The 21,956-nt window shown below is 34.1% G+C and overlaps 1 protein-coding gene across 1 annotated transcript in view; it reads left to right on the plus strand.

Moving 5' to 3' along the window:
- ZDHHC21 (zDHHC palmitoyltransferase 21) overlaps positions 1-21,956 on the plus strand; it is a 69,115-nt gene that overhangs the window by 37,850 nt on the left and 9,309 nt on the right. The window contains exon 7 of the mRNA XM_090274093.1: positions 18,209-18,325. Within this exon, the coding sequence (XP_090130219.1) occupies positions 18,209-18,325 (117 nt within the window). The remainder of the gene's footprint in view (positions 1-18,208; positions 18,326-21,956) is intronic.

Below are 21,956 nucleotides of genomic sequence, written 5' to 3' on the forward strand. Positions count from 1 at the left end.
AGAAAAATTTGTAAGATGCTTCAAAAAGTTGTTACATATACCATTTGAGGTAGGGCAGTGCTTTTCCTATTTTGTAGAAGAACTACAGCAGATGCTAGTAACACCTGCCCCAAATGGTGATGGAAGTGGTGATATTGGTAATAGAAGCAATTAGGAATTTTAAGGCCTTGACTATATATCAACACTGCTATGAGCATGTCATTTTAATTTTAACTCTAATGCTTATAACAACTATTTGAGATGAGTACAATTTTTCTCCATTTTTATAGATGAGGAAACAGACTAACAGACTTTAAATAAGTATAATAGTTACTGAAGGCACAAAGCTTAAGTGATTATTCAGTTGGTTTTAATTGTAGAGCTTGGATCTGAACTTGACCTTATGTTTTCTGAATCTTACTTTGTGTGCTTTGTGTGTAGAGCTGGGTATTTTTTGTTGGGGGAGGGACTGATAATTGTATGTTATTTGGACTTTGTGTTTTTAAAATATTGTGTGTGTGTGTGTGTGAGTGTGAGAGAGCGAGAGCAAGCGCAAGTGCACCAGAGAAAGAGAATGCACAAGTGGCTACATGTGCATGTGAGGAAACAAGGGAAGGAGAGAGGGATGAAAGAAGGAAATCCTGATGGAAAGGGAGATATTTCTCTTTTGTATTATTTAAATCGTTTATATTAAAAACAAGTTCAGTGGTGTACATATAATTAAATTTTGGAATAAAGAAGAGAGTGAGAGAAGGTCTTTAGGTTCTATGTATTTACAGCAGTCCCTTGCTGTATTGCAGTTCACTTATCACGGCCTCGCTGTATCGCAGGATTTTAATAAATATTATATTTAATTATTTATCGCGGATTTTTCACTATATCGTGGGATTTTGTGGTACTGTATACATATCTTGTTAAAGTTACGTAGGTTTAAGAGTGTAGAATAAATGCAAGGTTCCTACTTTGCGGGGAGCGGGGGGGTGTCTGGAACGTAATACCCACGATAAGTGAGGGAGTACTGTATATCTTTTTGTACACATGATCACTTGGTATAATTAAAAAGGATATTTGCTATTGTTTCTGGGATTATGCTTATTAAATATAGGGTGATTAAAATTAGATACTAGTAACCAAAAAAAGGTCAATATGTAAAACTTGAGATGTCAGTGTTTGACATTTTCACACTTGGTATTTTGTGCATACTAGTACTATAGTTTTAGGAATGTTTTATTTATAGAATAATATCTGATGTAATTTGTACTATATTTAGATTATGTAAAATGTTGTACATACTCCCCCAAGAGTAACCTGTTTCAAATAATTGAACCTACTAAGAAAAGCATTAAAATAGAATTGTCCAGTAAGATTAAGGTCATAATTTTTTAAACAGTGGGAGAAAAAAGATTTAGTGATGTTAACAAAAAGCTAATAGAGGTTCTCTTAGAGGGAATGCATTCCATTATCTTGGAGGAACTGACAAACTGTGGGCTCTGGGTTAAATTAAGCCCTCCACCAATTTTTATTATGAAGTTTTACCGAAGCACGGCTACTCTCATTTGTTTACATATTGTCCACGGTTGCTTCTGTGCTACAATAGCAGAGTTGAGTAATCATGACAGAGACATATGGCCCAAAAAGCCTAAAATATTAGCTGTCTGGATCTTTATATTGAGTTTGCCAATCTGTGGTAGTGGAGTGGCTTTGTGTACAGACATAACTAGATTCAAAGCCTGGCTTTTCTTATTGCATGCATAACCTTTGCCACATCATTTAATCTTCCTGAATTGCAATGTCTTCTTCTGAAAAATGTGAATAACCATGAGATTAAATGAGATAACACATGTAAAAGTACCTGGTGTATAATAGTCATTCATTTTATGTTACATTTGATTTTAATGAAAGCTTTCAGAAGGAAGGAACAATTTTTCTTTAACCTTTTTAATAAAAATTTTATAGGCTGTTTAACAGCATTACCAGGAGGTTTATCACATACAAAAGGCATTTCAATACTTGAGAATCGTCGGCAGCCGTCCGTCTCGAGAGACGATGGTGTAGCTTCTTAAGAGTCTATCTGCACCGCCGAGAATGGCTGTGCAGTCCGACTCGGGAGTGACATGGTATCTGTCTCCTCCCGTGTTGAATCGACATCTTGCGATGACGCTGAAGCTACAGAGCCTGGGCAGGGTGATATGGAGGGTCTGCTGTTGCCCATGCAGCAGACCCCCCCTCTCTTCGCAGCTGAAGGGTCCAAGGGAAAGACGGAGTCAATACAGCTTGGCTTCAGGTGCGCCGCAGGAGTTGCCGGTGTTGACTACAACGTCAAACCGCCTTAGGGACTCCGGCTCCGGATTTTCTGTCGGGGTTTACTCCCTTAGCCTTTCCCCTGAAGAGGTATGCCGCAAGGCAGCGGAGGTTTTTTGGAGTCAGAGTTTTCCTTCTCTGATGTGCCCTGACTGGAAGATCGAACCAGCGACACTTAGCTCGCAGGCCGACGCTCAATCCTCTGAGCTAAACCAGCCAGGGCAAATACTTGAGAATACAGTGGTAATATTCAACTGAAGGACTAGACATTTGAAATTACTAAATGTAATTTCCTCTCCAAATGAAAATAGAAACTCTGGAAAAATTATTACTACCAATTGATTTTTTAAATGGGAAAACTGAGGGGACTTCCGGCCAAGATGGAGGCTTAGACGGACACGCTAGGTCTCCCTCTACAACTAGAGAGGAATACAACTACTTCAAAACAAAGGATAACTAGAAATTCCAGAAAATAAAACTACACGGAAGCCCAACATATGAAGTTATAAACCAGCGGCGCCCTTTGGGCAGGTAAGGGGAGCTAAAGGGGGCGGTGCTGTTTGCGGTCGCACCTGGGACAGCGGCAGGGAGAACAACCCCGGCTGCAGTCGAACCCCCGGCAGCTCGCGACCCCAACACTGGGGAAAGCAGCCACCACATCGCCTTGAACAGTGAGGCCCAGGGGGGCGGGAGGACGGATCCCGGTCTCCTAGCGGAATAACTGTGTGAATCCATCTTGGACCCCCGCCCCCAAAGAAAGCGCCACAGGGCTGCGAAATAGGTCGCGGACAGGCACCGGTCGCTGGATTGTGACGACAAAGCACCATGGCACAGCAAGAAAGGCTGCCGAACGGCGCCGGTCGCTGGGTTGTGACGAGTACACAGGCACTGCCCCCTACAGCCGGCCCAAGAAAACAAAACGCATCTGTCAAAATGAGGCAGACAACTATAGAAATCCCGGTGGCACAGCTCACCAGGCAACAGATGGAGAACCTGACAGATGAACAAATAAGAAACCTGTCAGATGCTCAGTTCTGGGCCATTGTTATCAGGTGGCTTACAGAATTCACAAAAGATCTGGAAAAAGATGAGAAAGAAGCGAAAAACACTCATAACGAAAGGAACAAAACCACATACGAGACAGATGGTGAGGAAAAAAAATCCAGAGTTCATTTCTTCAAACTGGAATATGGAGAAGGAACAAGCAGTCAACCAATGCAGAGAGAGGAAATGGGAAGCAACAATGAGAGGATCAGAAACCTCTGGGACAGCTATAAAAGGCCCAACATAAGAATCATTGGTTTGCCAGAGAGCGAGGAAGATGAACTAGAACTTGAAAAATTGAGTGAAAATATAATAAAGGAGAACTTCCCAGACTTGGGGAAGGAAATAGACTTACAGGTCCAGGAAGCACAGAGAGTTCCAAAAAAACTGGACCCAGGGAGAACCACTCCAAGACACATTATAATCAAAATGTCAAAAATTAAAGATAAAGAGAGAATCTTAAAAGCAGCAAGAGAGAAGAAAAGAATTATGTACAAAGGGGTCCCAATTAGACTATCAGCTGACTTCTCAAGGGAGACCCTGCAGGCAAGAAGGGACTGGCAAGAAATATTCAAAGTAATGAAAATCCAAAACCTACAACCACGAATACTCTATCCAGCGAAATTGTCATTCAGAATAGAAGGACAGAGAAAGTGTTTCCAGGACAAAATAAAACTGAAAGAGTTCATTAGATCCAAACCACTGTTATATGAGATGTTAAAGGGACTGGTTTAGAAAAAGGAGGATCAAGACAATGAAATCTAAAATGAAAACTGCATCACAAGAAACAACAGAAGCTAGGGAATTGAAACAAAGGCAAACTAAACAGGCAACGAGAGTGGAAAAAGAACTATAGGTACGGGGAACATATTGGGGGGAGGTCAACAGGGAGGGGGAATGGGGAGAGGGAGGGAGATGATATAGGAATTAAGGATCATGGTAGGAGGGAATGGAATAGACAGAGAGAGGTTGAGAACTGTATGCACAACTAATGGACATGATCTAAAAGGGGGGGACAACTGGAGGGAGGGGGGCCACCGGGTGGAGGGGAGCAGAGGGAAGGGAAATTGGCACAAATGTAATATTATAATCAATAAAACACATTAAAAAAAATAAATGGGAAAACTGATTATAGGTGATAATATTTCAATACTTAGAAATATATATTTACATTCATTTTGAATGTTGACAGAAGAATAGCAGCATAGTAAAAATTTCTTAAGAGATTAAAACCTAGAAGGAAAATATAAAAATGTGTATAAGTTGGGTTTTGAAAAGTTAAACCAGATTTTCCTTACAGAAGGAAATCGATTTTAGAAGCAATACAAGTGATTTTTAATTTTTAAAAAAATCATAGAAGTGTTATCCAATAGTGTTACTACTTAAAAATAATTAACTAGTTCATATTGGTTGTAAATAAGCTCTGCAAATAATAAGCAATAAATTTATAAAAAGGTCTAGGGACCTGACAGGATTATTCTAGTAGTGCTGAGTAGGAGTTGTTCTCTTAGCTCAAGTCTTAGAGTATCCTATTGTATTAAGCAGGATGCTTTCACAATTACCTTCATGTTTAGAGATAATGAAATTGAAACCCAAAGTGGTTATGTTATTATATTTCTAAGATTGTATTGAGGAATCTAGTGTGTTTTAACCTTGTTTATGATATATTCTCTGAATGAGTGAAGTGATTCATGTATTATCAAGTTAGGTGCATGGAGAACTTTTCAAAAAGACAATTTTGTTTGACTAATTTAAATTCATGAAAATAGAGTGTTTATTATTGGTGTTTCTAACCTATTTAAGTTTATTAAAGTAAAGCTAAATTCTAGGACCAGAATTATAACAGCCTGGAGAAAACACAGTATTTTATAATTTATATATCTCCAGATATTCCAAATGCTCATTAGGCACTCAACATTCATTGAAATATATTCTAGTCATTTCATTGATTTAGATGTTGATAATTTGAAGGTATATTACTAGCTGCATACAATCTTAGAATTCTAATATATTTCTGGATTGAATGGATTGACTCTTGTATCATTATAAATTACCTCTTTATCTGTACTAATGACTTTTTCCTTAAAGTATTTTTTCTGTTATTAGGTCATAATATTAACTTTCTTTTGGTTAATATTTTCTCTTATTACTTTAAATCTCTGTCAGTTGCTATATCTTGTCTTTGTATCTTACAGACACCAACTATTTCATGTTTAAAAATCTAGTGTGAGAATCTTTGTCTTCTAATTAGAATACTTAGTATATTTTTATTTAATGTAACTGATATTCTGTCATCTTACTATTTATTTTCTATCTGACCCATCTGTTTTTATTTTCCATTTTTCTATTTTATTCCTGCTTTGGAATTTTCAATTTTAAAAATCCAATTTATTCCTTCTGGTGGCTTTTTTCCCCTCTTCTTTTAATGGTTTTCCAGAGATGAAAACATTCCTCCTTGATTTTTTTGAAGTTTAATGAAATTTAGCACTTTAGTCATTGCTCAGATAACAAATGCAGTGGCCATAGAACACCTCCTATCACCATCATTGTTGGGATTGTGGGATATAAAATATAGAACTAAAAGACATGATATGACATTGTTATTATTGTTATAATGCATATGTTATATAAAGTCAGTTTTCATTTAGAGTTATCCAAATACAGCAGCTTTTCCTAGTTCTTCATGACTTCATAAATATCTAAACTTCTTTCTAGGGATATTTTTTCCCTGCCTATTGATACATATCTACTAGAACAAATTTTCCTAGTTTGGGTTCACTTGAGACTGTTTTTATTTCTCTTTAACTTTTGAAGAATTTATTTGTTTGGTGTAGATTTTAGGATGGTATTACTTTCTGTTATTAAGGATGTTATTCCATTGTTTTATGGTTTCCATCATTTCTGTTGTAAAGTCCATTGTTGGTCTTATTGTTACATCATTGATTAATGTATTTTTTCTTTGGCTACTTTTATGATTTAGTAATTAATTATTTATTTTATTTTAGCTTTATTGAGGTAAAATTGACATAAAAATGTAAATATTTAAAATGTACATATGGTGATTTGATATATGTATATACTGTGAAAGGATTCCTCCATCTAGCTAATTAACACATCTATCACCTTACAAATTTATCGCGCGTGCGCACGCGTGTGTGTGTGTGTGTGTGTGTACATTTAAGTCCTGCTCTCTCAGAAAATTTCAATTATGCAGTACAGTGTTACGGACTATGGTCATCATGTTTTGCTCAGACCTCATTCACCTTATAGCTAAAGGTTGTACTACCTTTTTGACAACCTCTCCCTGTTTCCCCCACCCCAATCCCTGGCAGCCACTTTACTTTTTGTTCCAATGGGTTGGAACTAAAAAAAAAATTTTAATTTTTTTTCTATTATAGTTTTCCCATTTTTACCCCCATTGCTCTCCCCTGCCCCACCCCCCTCCCCCTCTCCCACAGTCAATCCCTACTCTGTTTGTTGTCAATGTCCATGGGTCATTTATACTAATTCCTTGACTAGACCTTTCCCCTTCTTTTCCCCCTTCTCTCTATTCCCCCTCCCCTCTGGTCACTGTCAGTCTGTTCCTTGTTTCCATGTCTCTGGTTCTGTTTTGCTCCTTTGTTTGTTTTGTTCATTAGGTCCTGTATAAGGTGAGATCATTGGTATCTGTCTTTTGCCACCTGGCTTATTTCACTAAGCATAATACTCTCCAGTTCTATCTATGTTGTCACAAAAGATAGGAGTTCCTTCTTTCTTTCTGCTGCATAGTATTCCATTGTGTAAACGTACAACCGTTTTTTGATCCACTCATCCACTGATGGGCACCTAGGCTGTTTCCAGCACTTGGCTATTGTAAATAGTGCTGCTATGAACATAGGGGTGCATACGTTCTTCTTTATTGGTGTTTCAGGATTCTTAGGGTATAATCCTAGCAATGGAATCAATGGATCAAAAGACAGTTCCATTTTTAGTTGTTTGAGGAAATTCCATACTGTTTTCCACAGTGGCTGCACCAGTCTGCATTCCCACCAACAGTGCACTAGGGTTCCCTTTTCTCAAATTCTACATATAAGTGATGCCATGAAGTATATGTCTTTATCTGGCAAATTTCCATTAGTATATCATCATCTAGGTACATCCATGTTCTTGCAAATGTTTTCATGGCTGAATAATAGTCTATTTTATTTATATACCGCTTCTTTCTTATATATTCCTCTGTTCATGAACACCTAGGTTGCTTCTATCTGTTGGCTATTTTGATTAACACTACAATGAACATGGCAATGTAGATAACCTCCTCGATATCCTGTTTTTGTTTCCTTTGGGTATATACCCAGAAGTGGAATTGCTGGATTATGTGGTGGTGCTATTTGTAATTCTTTGAGGAGCCTCCATACTGTCTTCCATAGTGGGTGTTCCAATTTACTTTCCCACCACAGTGTACAAGGTTTCTTTTGGTCACATGTTTACCAGCACTTACCTCTTGTTTTTTTTGTATGTTTATTTTGTTTTTTGATGAAAGCCATTTTAACAGGTGTGAGGTGATAGCTTGTGACTTTGATTTTCATCTCCCTGCTGATTACTGACATTGAACATCTTTTCATATAACTGTTGGCCACGTGTATGACTTCTTTGGAAAAATGACTATTCAGTTCCTTTGCCCATTTTTTAATTAAAAACAATTTTATTTTTATTTTTGCTGTTGTGTTGTAGGAGTTCTTTACATAGTTTGGATATAACCCATTATCAAACAGATGATTTGATTTCCTTTGCTGTGCAGAAGTTTTTTACTTTGATGCAATGTCTCATTTTTTATTTCTGATTTTATTTATTTGGGTAACTAAGTGTTTGTCCATTTTTTCTTTTCAAAAAAATCAGCTTTTAGTTTATTTGATTTTTTCTCATCTTTTTGGTCTCTTTTATCTATTTCTGCTCTTTGTCATTCCCTTTCTTTTAACTTTTGGCTTGGTTCTCTTTTTCTAATTCACTCCCTATTTTTTGGACTGGCAGTAGGAGAATGTTTATCTTGATTCAGTCAACAGTGTATATGTAACACATATTTATAGAACATTGGTCTTAATACGGCAGTTCTTTTGGTGGTGACATTTGTTGCACTTATTGAGATTTTGTAAGGATTTATGCTTATTGGGTTTTGTCTTTGTGAAAGACTAGTCTCAGTTTGCCCTTTCTCTTATAATGTAGTCCTTCAGGATTCTCAGCTGAAAAACCTAGGTGTTTACTGTAGACTGTGCTTTCTTATTGTTTCCCCAGCTCTTTGACATTGAAGAAAGCTCTGAGCCTCCACTTTTACTCAGTCTTTCATAAGTATTGCTTATGAATTGCCAAGTACCTTAAGGTAAAAAGCAGCGCAGAATGTGGGAATTGCCTTAACGCATTTCTACTTTCTGAGATCTTGGCCCTTTAAGTCCTAGCTAGTTTGGTTACTTTCCAGTGACTTCAGTCAGACAGTTTATTTATCAATTAATTAGATTTTATCTGGATTTTAGTAGTGTTCTTGTTGGGAGGGTTTGTCTCATATAACTTCTTCCTTGATCGGTGTCATTGGCAATGGCATTTTGTTTAAAATTTTTTTCCCAGGTGATTCTAATCGGAGCTGCCTAACTTCATGACTTCAGCATGCAACACTCAATGTCTGTGTAAACAGTATCCTGTGGAGTTGTGCAGAACAATACTTCTGTAGCCGTATGGTTTGAGAGCTGTGTACTGTAGGAAATGAATGAGACTCGTGATGGGCTTTATTATAGGTAGAGATTAACCAGATGGAGAGATGAAGGAACTTTTTGCTGGACAATAAGAGCCTTGAGACAGTAATTGGAATAATTTGTTTTAAGATCAGATCTGTTCTGGAATACTATATAGCAAATATTTCTAAGGTTAAATAATAGAATATTGTACTTACTATAGCAGTTCTTTTGATGATGACATTTAGTGTATTTTTTATAAAGGTAGAAAGTATCAGTAATTTCAGTATAAAAGTCATCATTAACATTTAAAAAAATAAGTTTTTATACTAGAATATTCTTCAAACAGTCCTGCCCTACAAAAAAATTTATTTTTTTTCTGAGTCCTTGCCTGTGTCACTGTTATTTTTCTCTAAAACAACTGAAAAACTATATCCAGCTCTTGGTTTTGTTTGTAAAGCTGGCGTAGTGTCAAAAATCTTATTCATTCTCCTTGTTACTCTTTTCATTATTCGGGATATGGCATAGAGATCCCCAATGATCCTCGTTATCTTTGGAGGTTGTTTTAATGACTACTGTGCATCTTTCTTGTGGCAATAATAGTACAATTAAAAAGTTTGCCATAGACTGACCCTGTGTTCTTCTGTCAGCTTGTCTGCATTTTTCTCTATACCCTATCAGGTAGATAGATGGCGGCATGGTATCTTTTCTAGCCCATCTTTAAATTCTAAACCTGAGTGCTTATTCACTAGGTGGGGAAGACTCAAGTTTTTGTTTTGTTTTGTTTTAAGATAAAAGTGTTAATTCATTAAACAAAAGGAAAATGAATTGCTCTCTCAACTTTGTTGTAAAGGCACTTAACATGTATTTGGTGAAAACTGGTGTATTCTGGTTGGGCTAATGGGAAAGAGAAAGTTGAAAGAAAGCAGGCTGTTAACAGATTCCAGAAAATGAAGGGTTTGGGACCCTTGATTTTCTTCCTTGTCTCTCCTCTTAGCTTTTTCTTTTCAGGGGAGTTCTTTCTGTGCTGAATTGTTTTAATTGCTTTGCAATTGCCCACTGTTTTTTAGTAACTTAGTGCTTTCTAGATTTCTTCTTGATACTAACTTTTAAACTCTCCATATATCATGGATTTTTAAGGATTTATGTTTTTACTGTGTGAAGTTTTGAGGAGATACTTAATATATCCTTTAATGATGGAAGAAGGTAGTAAGAGGTATAGGAAATAAGGAATTTATTCATCATGAATCATTGTCCAAAATAAGGACTTTTTTTTTAAAACTGTTAATATTGATTTACATTGTATCTTTTACCAAAGGAGGCCTACAAACCTAAGGAGAATTAGTATTACTATCTTCTTTGTAAATAGTAACTTAAAAAAATCTGAAAACTCTCCGTTAAGAATAAGACAAAAATTCATATCTACAAAAATTTCAGAAACTTAAGGAACAGGTGTTTTCTGGTGCCTTTCTAAATACGTAGGATAAAGTAGAAGCCAAACTCAATAAAGATTATAAGCTTTGAGACAATTGGAAAAGTTTTTCAGATGATAAATGTCAAATTAGTTTAACCATCATTTGCATGTGTAATGCCAATATAATGTTAAATTTTACTTAAAACCGCTCTTGAAACTAATATCCTGCTTTAGTTATTGGAATGAAAATCATTTTACAAATTACAAAAACTTGTCATTTGTAGAATGATTTGGCATTTTCAAATATAGTTATTTTAAATGTTTGTAAGCAATTGCCTGGTATTTGGCATATTTTAAAATTATAATAATGTATTTCATTTTCATGTATGCTAGTTGTTTGCCAAAACCAATGTTAGAAATTTATAGTTTTTTAATGAAATATGAATCACTATACTTAGAGAGTATACTTCCTAAAATTCATTATTTGTTCCATGAATATTTCATTGGTCATATATTTCATAATTTTTACTTTATATTATTCTGGATTTGTCAGCCTTTGATGAGTGAAAAAAAATGTCGACTCATGTAAAATATTCCTGAGAGGATAAATTGTAGGTTCCCGTTGGACAGATAAGGTGACTGAGATTCAAAGAGGTTCCACTAGTCAGAGATGTAATTTGGGCCCATTTTTGTTATTCTCTACATCAGTGTTTTTTCAATGTTACCAAGATCCTTTTTCACTTTTTGTAGCAATGTTCATTAAAACAAAAAAAACGTTAAAAATGCTAAAGTATAACAAAATTTACTCTTCGGATAAAGCTCATTTGAAGCTCTTGGTTGCTGGATTCATACTTTGCTGTTTTCATTTTTTATTGAGGTGACCATTTTTAGTAGATTAATGTAAAGATTGTCAAAATACACCTTATAAAGGCATTTTAGTAGATTAAAAATATTTTAAAAAATATGGACCTGCTGGTAGTCACATATTGTAGCAATATGTGAGAAAATAATAGCTTTTTAAAAAAATATTAATTTATGGCCCTTAGTGTAGATATTAAGCAACTCATCATTTATGGCATACCACTTTAGTTCTAAAGTTAGATACTTTCCATTGTTTTTCAGTGAAATAGATTCAGGTAATTTCTCATTGATTCTTGTATACCTACTTTTATGTGAGGGTCAAAAACTAATATACTGACTACATTTAATGCCATGGGCAGAGTGACAGGAGGAGGGAAGGAAGAGAGAGAATTTGAATAAAGGACATGCTGCCAATAATCAGAAGAGGAAAATAAATAATGTTTAGCAGTCCAGCCAGCATTTCAGCTATGAAGATACGTTATTATCATTCCAATTAGCTCATATCTAATAGTGTTGCTAGGGATTTGAAGTTTTTGTTCATGTATCCTGAAATGTAGTGGAGATTGTCCCTTGGTAAAACCTCCTCTTCTATTCTCTTCTCTTCTCTTCTCTTCTCTTCTCTTCTCTTCTCTTCTCTTCTCTTCTCTTCTCTCTCTTTCCTTTTCTTGTCTTTTCTTTCTTTCGCTTGGAAGGAATAGTGTCAGATATATAATTAGTTTATATTTGTAGGGAAAAAATTAGTTTAAGAACACCCTGTTATTCCAACAATTGTCAACTCTCTGTATCAATATATTCCTGTGCTTTTAGTGACAAATGGAACACACAAACCTTACAACAAATGTTAAGCTTGCCATGCAATGTCAGGTCTCCTGAATATATGTCCTCATTACATTTATTTTATATAGTTAATTATTTATAAGTATAACAGCATTTAGCATAAAAGATTTAGCAGTTTTTCTCTATAAGAATACCTGTTACTTTGAGTTTTTAAACAGTATTACCCTGAAATTTTATTGTTTCATCCATGTTTTACCAAACACTATAGTACTGTATTAAGTGGTAAATGTAGCAAGGAAATATGATATCTTGTTTTCTTATTGAATTGCTCAGACTTTTCTAGAGTTTTTGCTGCTGAAATATGGAAATGCAGACAAAATCAAAAACAATAATTTTACCCTCACTCATGAACCTGGCAGTTAGGTGCCAGTGAAATTTGCTCCCGTAGAAAGCTTCATTTATATTGGTATCAAAGTTTAATGTATAATTCTTAACACTCAATGATAAACATTAGTTAGGTATGAATAGTGATTTTTAAAAATTTCATTCAATTTTTACTAGAATCTAAGAAGAATGAAAAAGTTCATTTTACCTGTGGGATGTTTTACATTTGTGCCCTTTTTAAATTTATGTGTGTTGTAAATATCTTTTACTCTGTGGCTGACCTTTTCACTCTCTTATTAGTATTTTTTAATGAAGTTTTTAATTTTAATGTATTTCAATTTGTCGTGCTCTTCCTTTTTGAGTCAGTGCTTTTTGGTTCAATTTAAGAAGTCTTTTTAATCCCCATGTTATCAGTATAATTCTCCTATATTGTCTTCCAAGTATTATACTCTTAATATTTCCACCTGGAATTGATTTTTGTGATTCTTACGAGGTAGTAGTCAGGGTTTAATTTTTTCACTGATGGGTATCTAATTGATTTAGCACCATTTATTGAGAAGGTATTTCTTTTACTCTGCAATGCCGTCTTTTCCGTAAACCAAGATCCATATATATGTGTATCTGTTTCTGGTTCTTTTATAGTTCATTGGTGCATTTGTTTACCCTTGTGGTTATATTACACTATCATAGCTGTAGTTTTATAAATACCTTGTTATCCAGTAGATGAGTGTTTCTAACTTTGTCATTGCCATTGCTCTACTGAGGAGCCTTTTTAAAACATTTTCTCCCCTTCTCTGTATGAAGTTAAATACTAAGGAATAAGATACTTTTTCAGGTAGGATTGATTTGTATATGGCCACAAACCATTGTAATAGCTAAGATTTTTTTTTTTTTTTTCTCTTTAAGAACCAACATTCACTCTTTTGGAGTCGATACTATGCCATTGAGAACACAAGCAGTAGAACAAACTCCCTGACCTTGTTTTTTTAATAAAGAAGTGGTATGCTTTTCTTTGTGTTTTTGTTCCTATGAAATTTAGAGACAGCTTATTTAGCAATTTCTGCAAATCAAAACAAAGTAAAAATAAAAGAACTTCCACCAGTAGAGTATAATCTCCACTAGTGGGGAATTTTTATTGTGATTTTATTCTATAAGTCAGTTTAGATAGTTGACATCTTTACATTGCTGACTTTCCTGATCATAAGCATAGTATAGCTTTATGAAGAAAATTGCTTCAAGAAGAAATTGGAAACATGGGTAGTCCTATAATAATGAGTGAGTTGTTAAAATATCTTATGCAAAGAATATCAATATTGATAGATTTATCAGTGAGTTCTAGTTCTATCAAATACAATAGTAAACAATAATTTCAGTCTTATACAAACTCTTTAAAAGAATAAAAAAGAATTGTCCTGAACTAATTTTATGTGTATAGCATATATTTGATGCATAACCTATCAAGGATAATAAGAGAAAGAAAGAAAATTCTAAATTAGTCTTATTATAAACATAGATTAAACAACTCATAGACAAAATATTAGCAAACAGAATCTGGTTATATGTAACCAGCCTAATGAAGTTGAATTTATTTTAGGAATGAAAGGTTGTTTTTATATTAGAAAAGCATTCAGTATATTTTATTGCATTAACAGATTAGGGAAAAAATCATGTATGAAAGCTTTGTATCAATGTGTGAAGACAGAAATAAGATTCATTATCCATTTATATTATTTAAGTCTTAGCAAACTAGACCTAGAAAGCTGCTTTGATAAGATAAAGGTTTAAAAAAAAAAAGTTTCCACAAAACAACACAGCAACCTGTAGCATGCTTAGTGCTGAAATGTTGGCCTCTTTCCTACAAGCTGGGGCATAAGGGCTTGAGTTCACTATGCCACCTATCACGATTGTTATTAAACATAGTGCTAGGAATTCTAGTCACTGAAGAGAAATTAAAAAATGGTGTAACTTCTGAAAGAAACAAAACTCTCATTACTCTTAGATAATATAATTGTGTAAATGATTTATCCATAGATGTTTTTGGATTTTTAAGAAAGTTTAAGAAGCATAACTATAACACAATATTTAAAAATTCTATTTCTGTATGTTAACAAACAATCCTTTATGCAATGAAATTAATAGCAAACTTTTTATAGTAGAATCAAGAAACAGGAAGTTCCTGAAATAATTCTGGCAGAAGAAGTATAATACCTCTAGGGGGAAATTGAGAAGCTTAATGGAGATAATGTAACTTTGTGTGCATGTCTGAATGTGTGTGTTGTAACTTAAAAATCTAACTTAAAAATTTTTATGGAAATATAAATTATTTAGAATTACCACGACATTCTTGAAAAAGAGCAAGATGGGATGACTTGGCTTACTGGGTATGGAGACTCATTACAAAGCCATCCTAACTAAGGCCTGTGTCATTGGTACAGGGATAAACAAACAAACTAAGAACAGAAGAAAGAGCCCATATCAGACTCATGCCAGTGTGGAGACTTGACCTCTGGTCACTGAGGAAAGGACAATTTTTAAAATAATCCATTCTTTAACAATTGAATATCCATATCGTAAAAATAAATGCAGTCCCCTATATCTCACTGCTCAAAAGTGTAAACAATCAGTTCAAGTGGATTAATGATCCTAAAGTGAAAGGCAAAACTATAAAGTTTTTAAAGGCTTTAGAAGGTGATATAGGAGAATGTCACTATTACCTCAGGGTTGGGAAGGATTTCTTGAACAGGAAATAAAAAGCACTAAAGGAAAAGATTCATAAATTGAATTGGATTAAAATTAGAAATTTAAGATTATCAAAAGATGCTATAAGGACAGTGAAAAGGTAGATTCAGATTAGAGAAGATATTTGCAATATGCAACTGAAATATAGTAATACCCAAAGTGTATGAAGACTGGATCAGTAACCTTTACCTTTAGGGTAGGCGTGAGGGAGAGAATGTGATGGGGAAGGAATGCGCAGAGGAAAGCTTCTGTGTGGTTTTAGATGGTCTCATTCTTGAAAGGGTAGTGTCACTTTTCTCTAAACTGAACCTATGTTTTATGCATTTATCTGAATTAAGCACAATTCTTAACCAAAAATGAGAAGAAATGAAAACAAATAAAATTTAATGTTCATTTGCTAGGGCTGCCATAACAAAAGACCAGTGACTAGGAGGTAAGCCACAGAAACTCATTTTCTCACGGTTCTGGAGGCTAGAAGTCCAACATCAAGACGTCAGAAGGTTTTGCAGATGGTCACCTGGTGCTGTGTCCTCACACAGTTTTTCCTCTGTGCTTGAGCATTCCTGGTGTCTGTTTGTAAATTTCCTCTTCTTATAAGGACACTGCTCAGATTGGATTAGGGCTCACCTAAGGGCCTCATTTTAACTCATTCACGTCTTTAAAGGTCATCTCCAATTATAATGACAGTCCGAGAGGGGTTTTTGAGAGACACAATTTAGCCACAACACTGTTTATGTAGTAAAGATCTTGAATAGCAAATGGATTTTTATGATTTGGGATAAAATTTCCCAAGCCAGTTTTTGGATTTAAAAAGTGCTATATCTATGCTATAAGTAAAGGTGTTGTGCTCTGGAGAACTCACACTATGGTTATGTAGATATAAACTTGGAATCCAACTTTTATTGAAAATGTGAAAGGGGAACAAAGCTATTTCAATTTAAATTAAAGTTTTTGTTTTACAAATTCTCTTAACTATAAATGTATAACTAAGTGAATAAATGTAATATTGTAAGTAGATATCTTAGTTTTATCTTTATTCCTAACATTTATAAACTCTAGTTGGCAAAAACAATTTAAGTCTTTTCCCTGGGAAAAGAGAGGATGCATTTTATTTGGTCATATTTTATATTTTTATTACTGTAACACAACCTCTGTATTACTAAAATTCACCCCACTATACAAAATCATGCAGTGAAAACCACAGGGCTTATGGGAAAATGGAGGCACAACACTTAAAAAGGTAAGAACCTACTAAAAACAGTACCACCGTTTTATATACGTTAGATAGTTAAGAAATATATAAAATCTGTAATGAACATAGCACTTTTCCTTAAAAGTTACCTCACATTTTCTTGTGGAAGTGGGTCTTGGAAAGGTTCCAGTGTGTGAGTTACTGCGAAGTGATAGAAGAGGGGTCATCTGAAATTGGAGGTTAAGGTGTAAAATAAGACATAAATGAGTGTGGCTCGTGATAAATCGAAGTAGCTGGTAAATATCTGCGGGTGTGCATGTGTTTTGTGTTTTCCAATATGGCTTGGTTAACTGGCTGCGGTTTTTTGTATTCATCTAGGGTTTTTCACAGATAAAATCATGCAAAAGTAAATGCAAAATGCTTGCTATGCTTAAATTATTGCTTACTGATATTGGAACAAATTTGTGTTTTCAAATAGCAGAATTTATTGTATGTAATTTTTTTTTTTTATCATCTGTAGCCCCTTCTTTTCATCTTTACATGTTTTGTAAGGACTGCATTAAGCTCTTTTTACTGTGTTTTTGAAATGACTGCCTGATATTTCACTGCTACATACTACTTTAAGTGTCTTGTAAATTTTAAGTTTCTCTAGGCTAATGAATTGAGTGATTTGGGTGTGGAATCAGGTTTTTGCTTGAGCCTGGTGGATGATCACTGTGATACACAGAAAAAACATCCATTCTTTTGTTTCAAGCAAGGGCGTTGTATTCAATGACCTCCTTGCTTTTCGTATTGCTACCAGAATACCTTTAAGCCATAACCTGAATCAATAATATAAAAGAGTGTGGGTGATTATGTTTTGGGGTGATTGTGTCCTTCCCAGTTATTTCTTATTTTATCCATTGTGGCCATTTTAAACCAAAGTTTAGCAAGGTTTCTGTGAGAAATCTGTCCTTTCCTTCTCTCTCACTCCTCTGGCATGTCTGGTTAGTAACAGTGAGGGTAAATGAAATGCTCCCCATTGTTTTCCTGTCCTCCCACCACAATTTTTTGGGTTAACTTTTAAGACTCTCCTGCTTATCCCCTGACCATGAAAATCAGCTTTCCTGCACAGCATTTCCATTTCTCCTTCCTATCTAGGCATCTCTTTATGCTTTTGCAGTTCTCTGTGTGTGCATCCTATTAATAGCATATATCACATTGTGTTCTGCAAGTTTGGCTCTCTCTCTAAGTAAACTGCATACCTCTTGAGGGCACAGACTGTCTTTATCATGTTTGCATTTCTACTTGATAGCGTAGTGCTTGAAGTGGTGGTTGGGTAAGTTCATAGGTGAATGAATGAAGTGAGCTTGAAGAGAGCTGTCCATATGATCCTATCATTTACTTTTCCCCTTCATTTTGACTACGTTGCATACTCTCTAGCTATCTTGATCACTTGAACTTTAAGGGTTTAAGCAGTGCAGTAATAAAATTTACTTTTGTGGAACCAGTGAATCTACACCATGTGTTTTGATTTTTGGAGGCTTTTTGCTATAAATAGAAAGCAAACATGGCTAACTTGCAGCCTTTGGGTTGAGGTTTTGACACAATAGAATAGTAAAACCCTATTTTTTAGCTTGCTGATATGAATTAAAAAAATATTTTTGAAATTTAAAACTATATATTGATTAAATGAAATAAACTCAAGAAATGGGGGAGAATATTTATTTTAAGATAATAAGGGAAAGTGTTATGGCTCAATTCTTGATTATTATTGTATTTATATAAGTAACTTTTTGAATTGTTTTTAAGACTTTCTTCTTCTAATTTTTATAGGACCTCTTTGTTGTTAGACATGAATTGGCCATAATGAGACTAGCTGCCTTTATGGGCATTACTATGTTAGTTGGAATAACAGGACTCTTTTATACTCAACTAATTGGCATTATCACAGTAAGTATATTTTTAATGTAAAGTATTAATTTATGAACATATTTCCTAAGTATGAACTTGATTCTAAAAAGTTACAGAAAGTTTAGAAATTAGAGAATATTACCCATTGTCATTTATTCCCATTTTCATATGCCTGTGTAATTTCTAAGGTAGTTACGATCAATGTACAGAGTATATATACAATTGTTCATTCTGCCTTTAAAAATTAACATAGTTTTATATAGCTATAGACTTCATAATTAACCTTTAACTGTTGATCAGGATCTAGTGTGCAATTATTGTTTTCTATATTACAAATAAAACTACTTTGATCATCTTTTTTTCTTCTTTAAGCTATCATATACGGTAAATTCCAAAAAAGGAGTTGCTAATAGAAACATTTTAGTTGTAATTAAATCTTTTTTTAATGTATGTATTAGCTAAAAGGGATTTGGCACACACAACAGAAAAGATTTAAAAGTAAGAAAAGTATTAAGTAAGGATTTAAAAGTTTGATAATATACAGCATTGCAGAAGATGTAGGGTAAACAGACCTTACATATTATTGGTGGGGGTGAAAACGGGCATATCCTTTTTGAAGGGCAAATTCTCAGTGTCTATCAAAATTTAAAATGCACAGTCCTTTCGCTACAAATTTATTTTGTAGAGACTGTTGGTTTACTTGTATGTACATAAACACGTAAGTTAAAGATCATTATTATTTTATGTATAATGTATGTATTATGTATGAAAACATTGATTATTGGAATATATTCAGTGAAAGAAGTATATAGTAAGAAAAAAATGCATCAAAATTTACTATAAAGCAATGGTAATCGAAAAGTTTGGTACTAGCATAAGGGTACACATATTGATGAGTGAAATGCAGTTGGAGATCCAGAAGTATAGCCATATACTTATGGGCAATTATTTTCAACAAGGATGCCAAGACTATTCAATGGGGGAAGGAAAAGTCTTTTCAAGAAATGCTACTGGGACAACTAGGTGTCCACATGCAAAAGAATGATATTGGACCCTTACCTCACACCATGTACACATATTAACACAAAGTTATTCATAGGTCTAAGTATAAGATCTAAAATTATAATTACTATAAAACTCTTAGAAGAAAGCGTGGGATAAATCTTGGGTTAGGCAGTAATATCTTAAATATGACAGTAGAAGTGCAAATGACCAAAGAAAAAAATGGATAAATTGTACTTAATATAAACTATAAACTTTTGTGATTCAAAGGACACTACCAAGAAAGTGAGAAGACAGCTCACAGAATGGGAGAAAATATTTGCAAATCATTTATCTGATAAGGGACTTGTATTTAGAATATATAATTCACAGTTACTTTGTGTCTGTTCATAAGTCATGGCAAAATTGCCAGATTATGTTTACATATTTTTAATTTCCACTTTTGAATTTACTAAAATCATTGGTATATATTTATATCCCCTGAAATGGGATTTCTCAGATTTCCCTAATTTCTTCTGAATAATGCCTGGAAATGACATTAGGGAGCTTTGCTATTAAGAGTATAAGTTACTTGTGAGGGCCGCCCAGGGTTTCTAGTTGAGGGAAACAATTCCCTTTCCACTGAGCAGTCCTCCCAGCTTCAGAGAGTGGGGTTTGGCGCAAAGGCTTCAAAACCTTTTCAGAATTCCTACTCCAAAATTTTAGCATTCACTTCTGAGTTAGATATGAAGTTAAAGTTATCATATTTGTTGGTTTTTAAAGAATTTACAGTAGTCCCCCCTTATCTGAGGTTTTCCTTTCTGTGGTTTCAGTCACCCGTGGTCAAACGTGGTCTGAAAATACTGTATCAAGTGGAAAACTTTAGAAATAAACAATTCTTAAGTTTAAATTCTGGATATCATGATGTCTCGCACCTTTCTGCTCCACTCCATCCCATGTGGAATGTGAATCTTCTCTGTCCAGTGTATCCATGCTAAATGCACTGCCCACATGACCGTCATTTAGTAGCCTTGATTTTTTTATAGTTATCAGATTGACTGTCATGGTATCCCGGCATTCAGGTAACCGTTATTTTGCTTGCTGAGTAATGGTCCCAAAATGCAGGCCATTCAGATATGCCAAAAAGTAGCTTGTACAGTGTTTGAATATGTGGGGGAAAAGTATGTACAGAGCTTGGTACTATCCAAAGTTTTAGTCATCCATTGGTGGTCTTGGACTGTATACCATGTGGATAAGTGGGGACTACTGGATAACATCAGGTTCTGTTCCGATGAATCCATGCTACCAATATGTTAATGTTAATTTTAAAATTGCATAATGTTCTTTTTTGCTATACTATAAAACATTTCATTGTCTTAAGGTAGGGGGAGATTGGTCCTAACATTGTGCTATTTCTAAAACTGAATGGATATCACATTTGTTAACTAATGCTCTCTCCCAAAGTTTCATCTCTTTTCTATATACATATAGCGGCCTCTCAGAATACTCTGTATTAGAGAGGTCTGATGTCTGTAGAAATTACACATTTGTGAAACATTAAAAAAAATATTCAAGTATTAAGAGAAAGACCAAGACAATATTATGGTTGTTAGTCCAATCTGTAGGCACTGTACTTCCTTTTGAATCCAGTTTCTTTGAAAAATTGATATAAATTTCAGTTCCATTTATATGACCTTTTATAGTGAACTTCAAGCATCACTCTTTTTGGATTAAAAAAATTTTTAAGGGTTTTCAGGATACATTTCTCCTCACATTGATTTAAGGTTCTTTAAGGTTTAATTACTTAAAGTTGTTATGTATTCAGTATTTAATTTTAATCTAACAAATTATTAGGATTTATATAAAATAGTATTTAATATTTTAATTAAAGTAAAAAACAGAGTTTGCTTACTTTCTTTATAAAACATGCTTGCTGTTTTCATTTTATGAAAAAATGAAGATTACCTACAGGAAATTTCAAGCCTGGACATGTTTTTGTCATAATCTGAACTTGATCTCTCTTTACAGTGTGAAAAAAGTGATGTATTTGTCAGGTAGCATAAGAAAGAAAGGGGGCGAAGGAAACACAGTAAATTTAATTTTTTCAATGAAGTTTTCCTCCTTCCCATACTCCTGTACTCAAAGAACAAGAGGTGTTTTGGGAAAACACTGGTAGAAATATATCATTTCATTACATAAACTATGTAATTACATAGTTTGCATATAGGCCTTTTAGACAACATACAAGAAACAAATGCTATCTTTTTTATTTTATTTTAGGTTTATATTGGAAACAACATAACAATTTTCAGCAATTTTCCCCATCATTCTTACTTGGAACAAATAAATCATTTCTCTTCAGTGTAAGAGGAAAAGTATCATGTCTCATGGATAGTAGAAGGAAACAGGATGATCAATAATGATAATCTGATGTCATTTTAGACCTAGCAAGAACAGATTATCTGACTCAGATAAAATAATTAGAAATTACTTAAATTTAAGAATAGTGGATTCCTAATCTCATTTCCAAGGTTAAAAGTCAACACAACCAGATGTTTCTGTGGACTAGACTAATCTTAAACCCAATTGTAAAGGATTATGTTTGATTATTTTTAGATTTAATTTGAAACAGGATTTAAATATACGTGTTTGTATATTTTTACTAAAATTAATATTGAGGTTAAAGTGT

This window comes from Furipterus horrens, unplaced genomic scaffold, assembly GCF_987537825.1.
Source record: "Furipterus horrens unplaced genomic scaffold, mFurHor1.1.pri manual_scaffold_4, whole genome shotgun sequence".
Taxonomy (NCBI): domain Eukaryota; kingdom Metazoa; phylum Chordata; class Mammalia; order Chiroptera; family Furipteridae; genus Furipterus; species Furipterus horrens.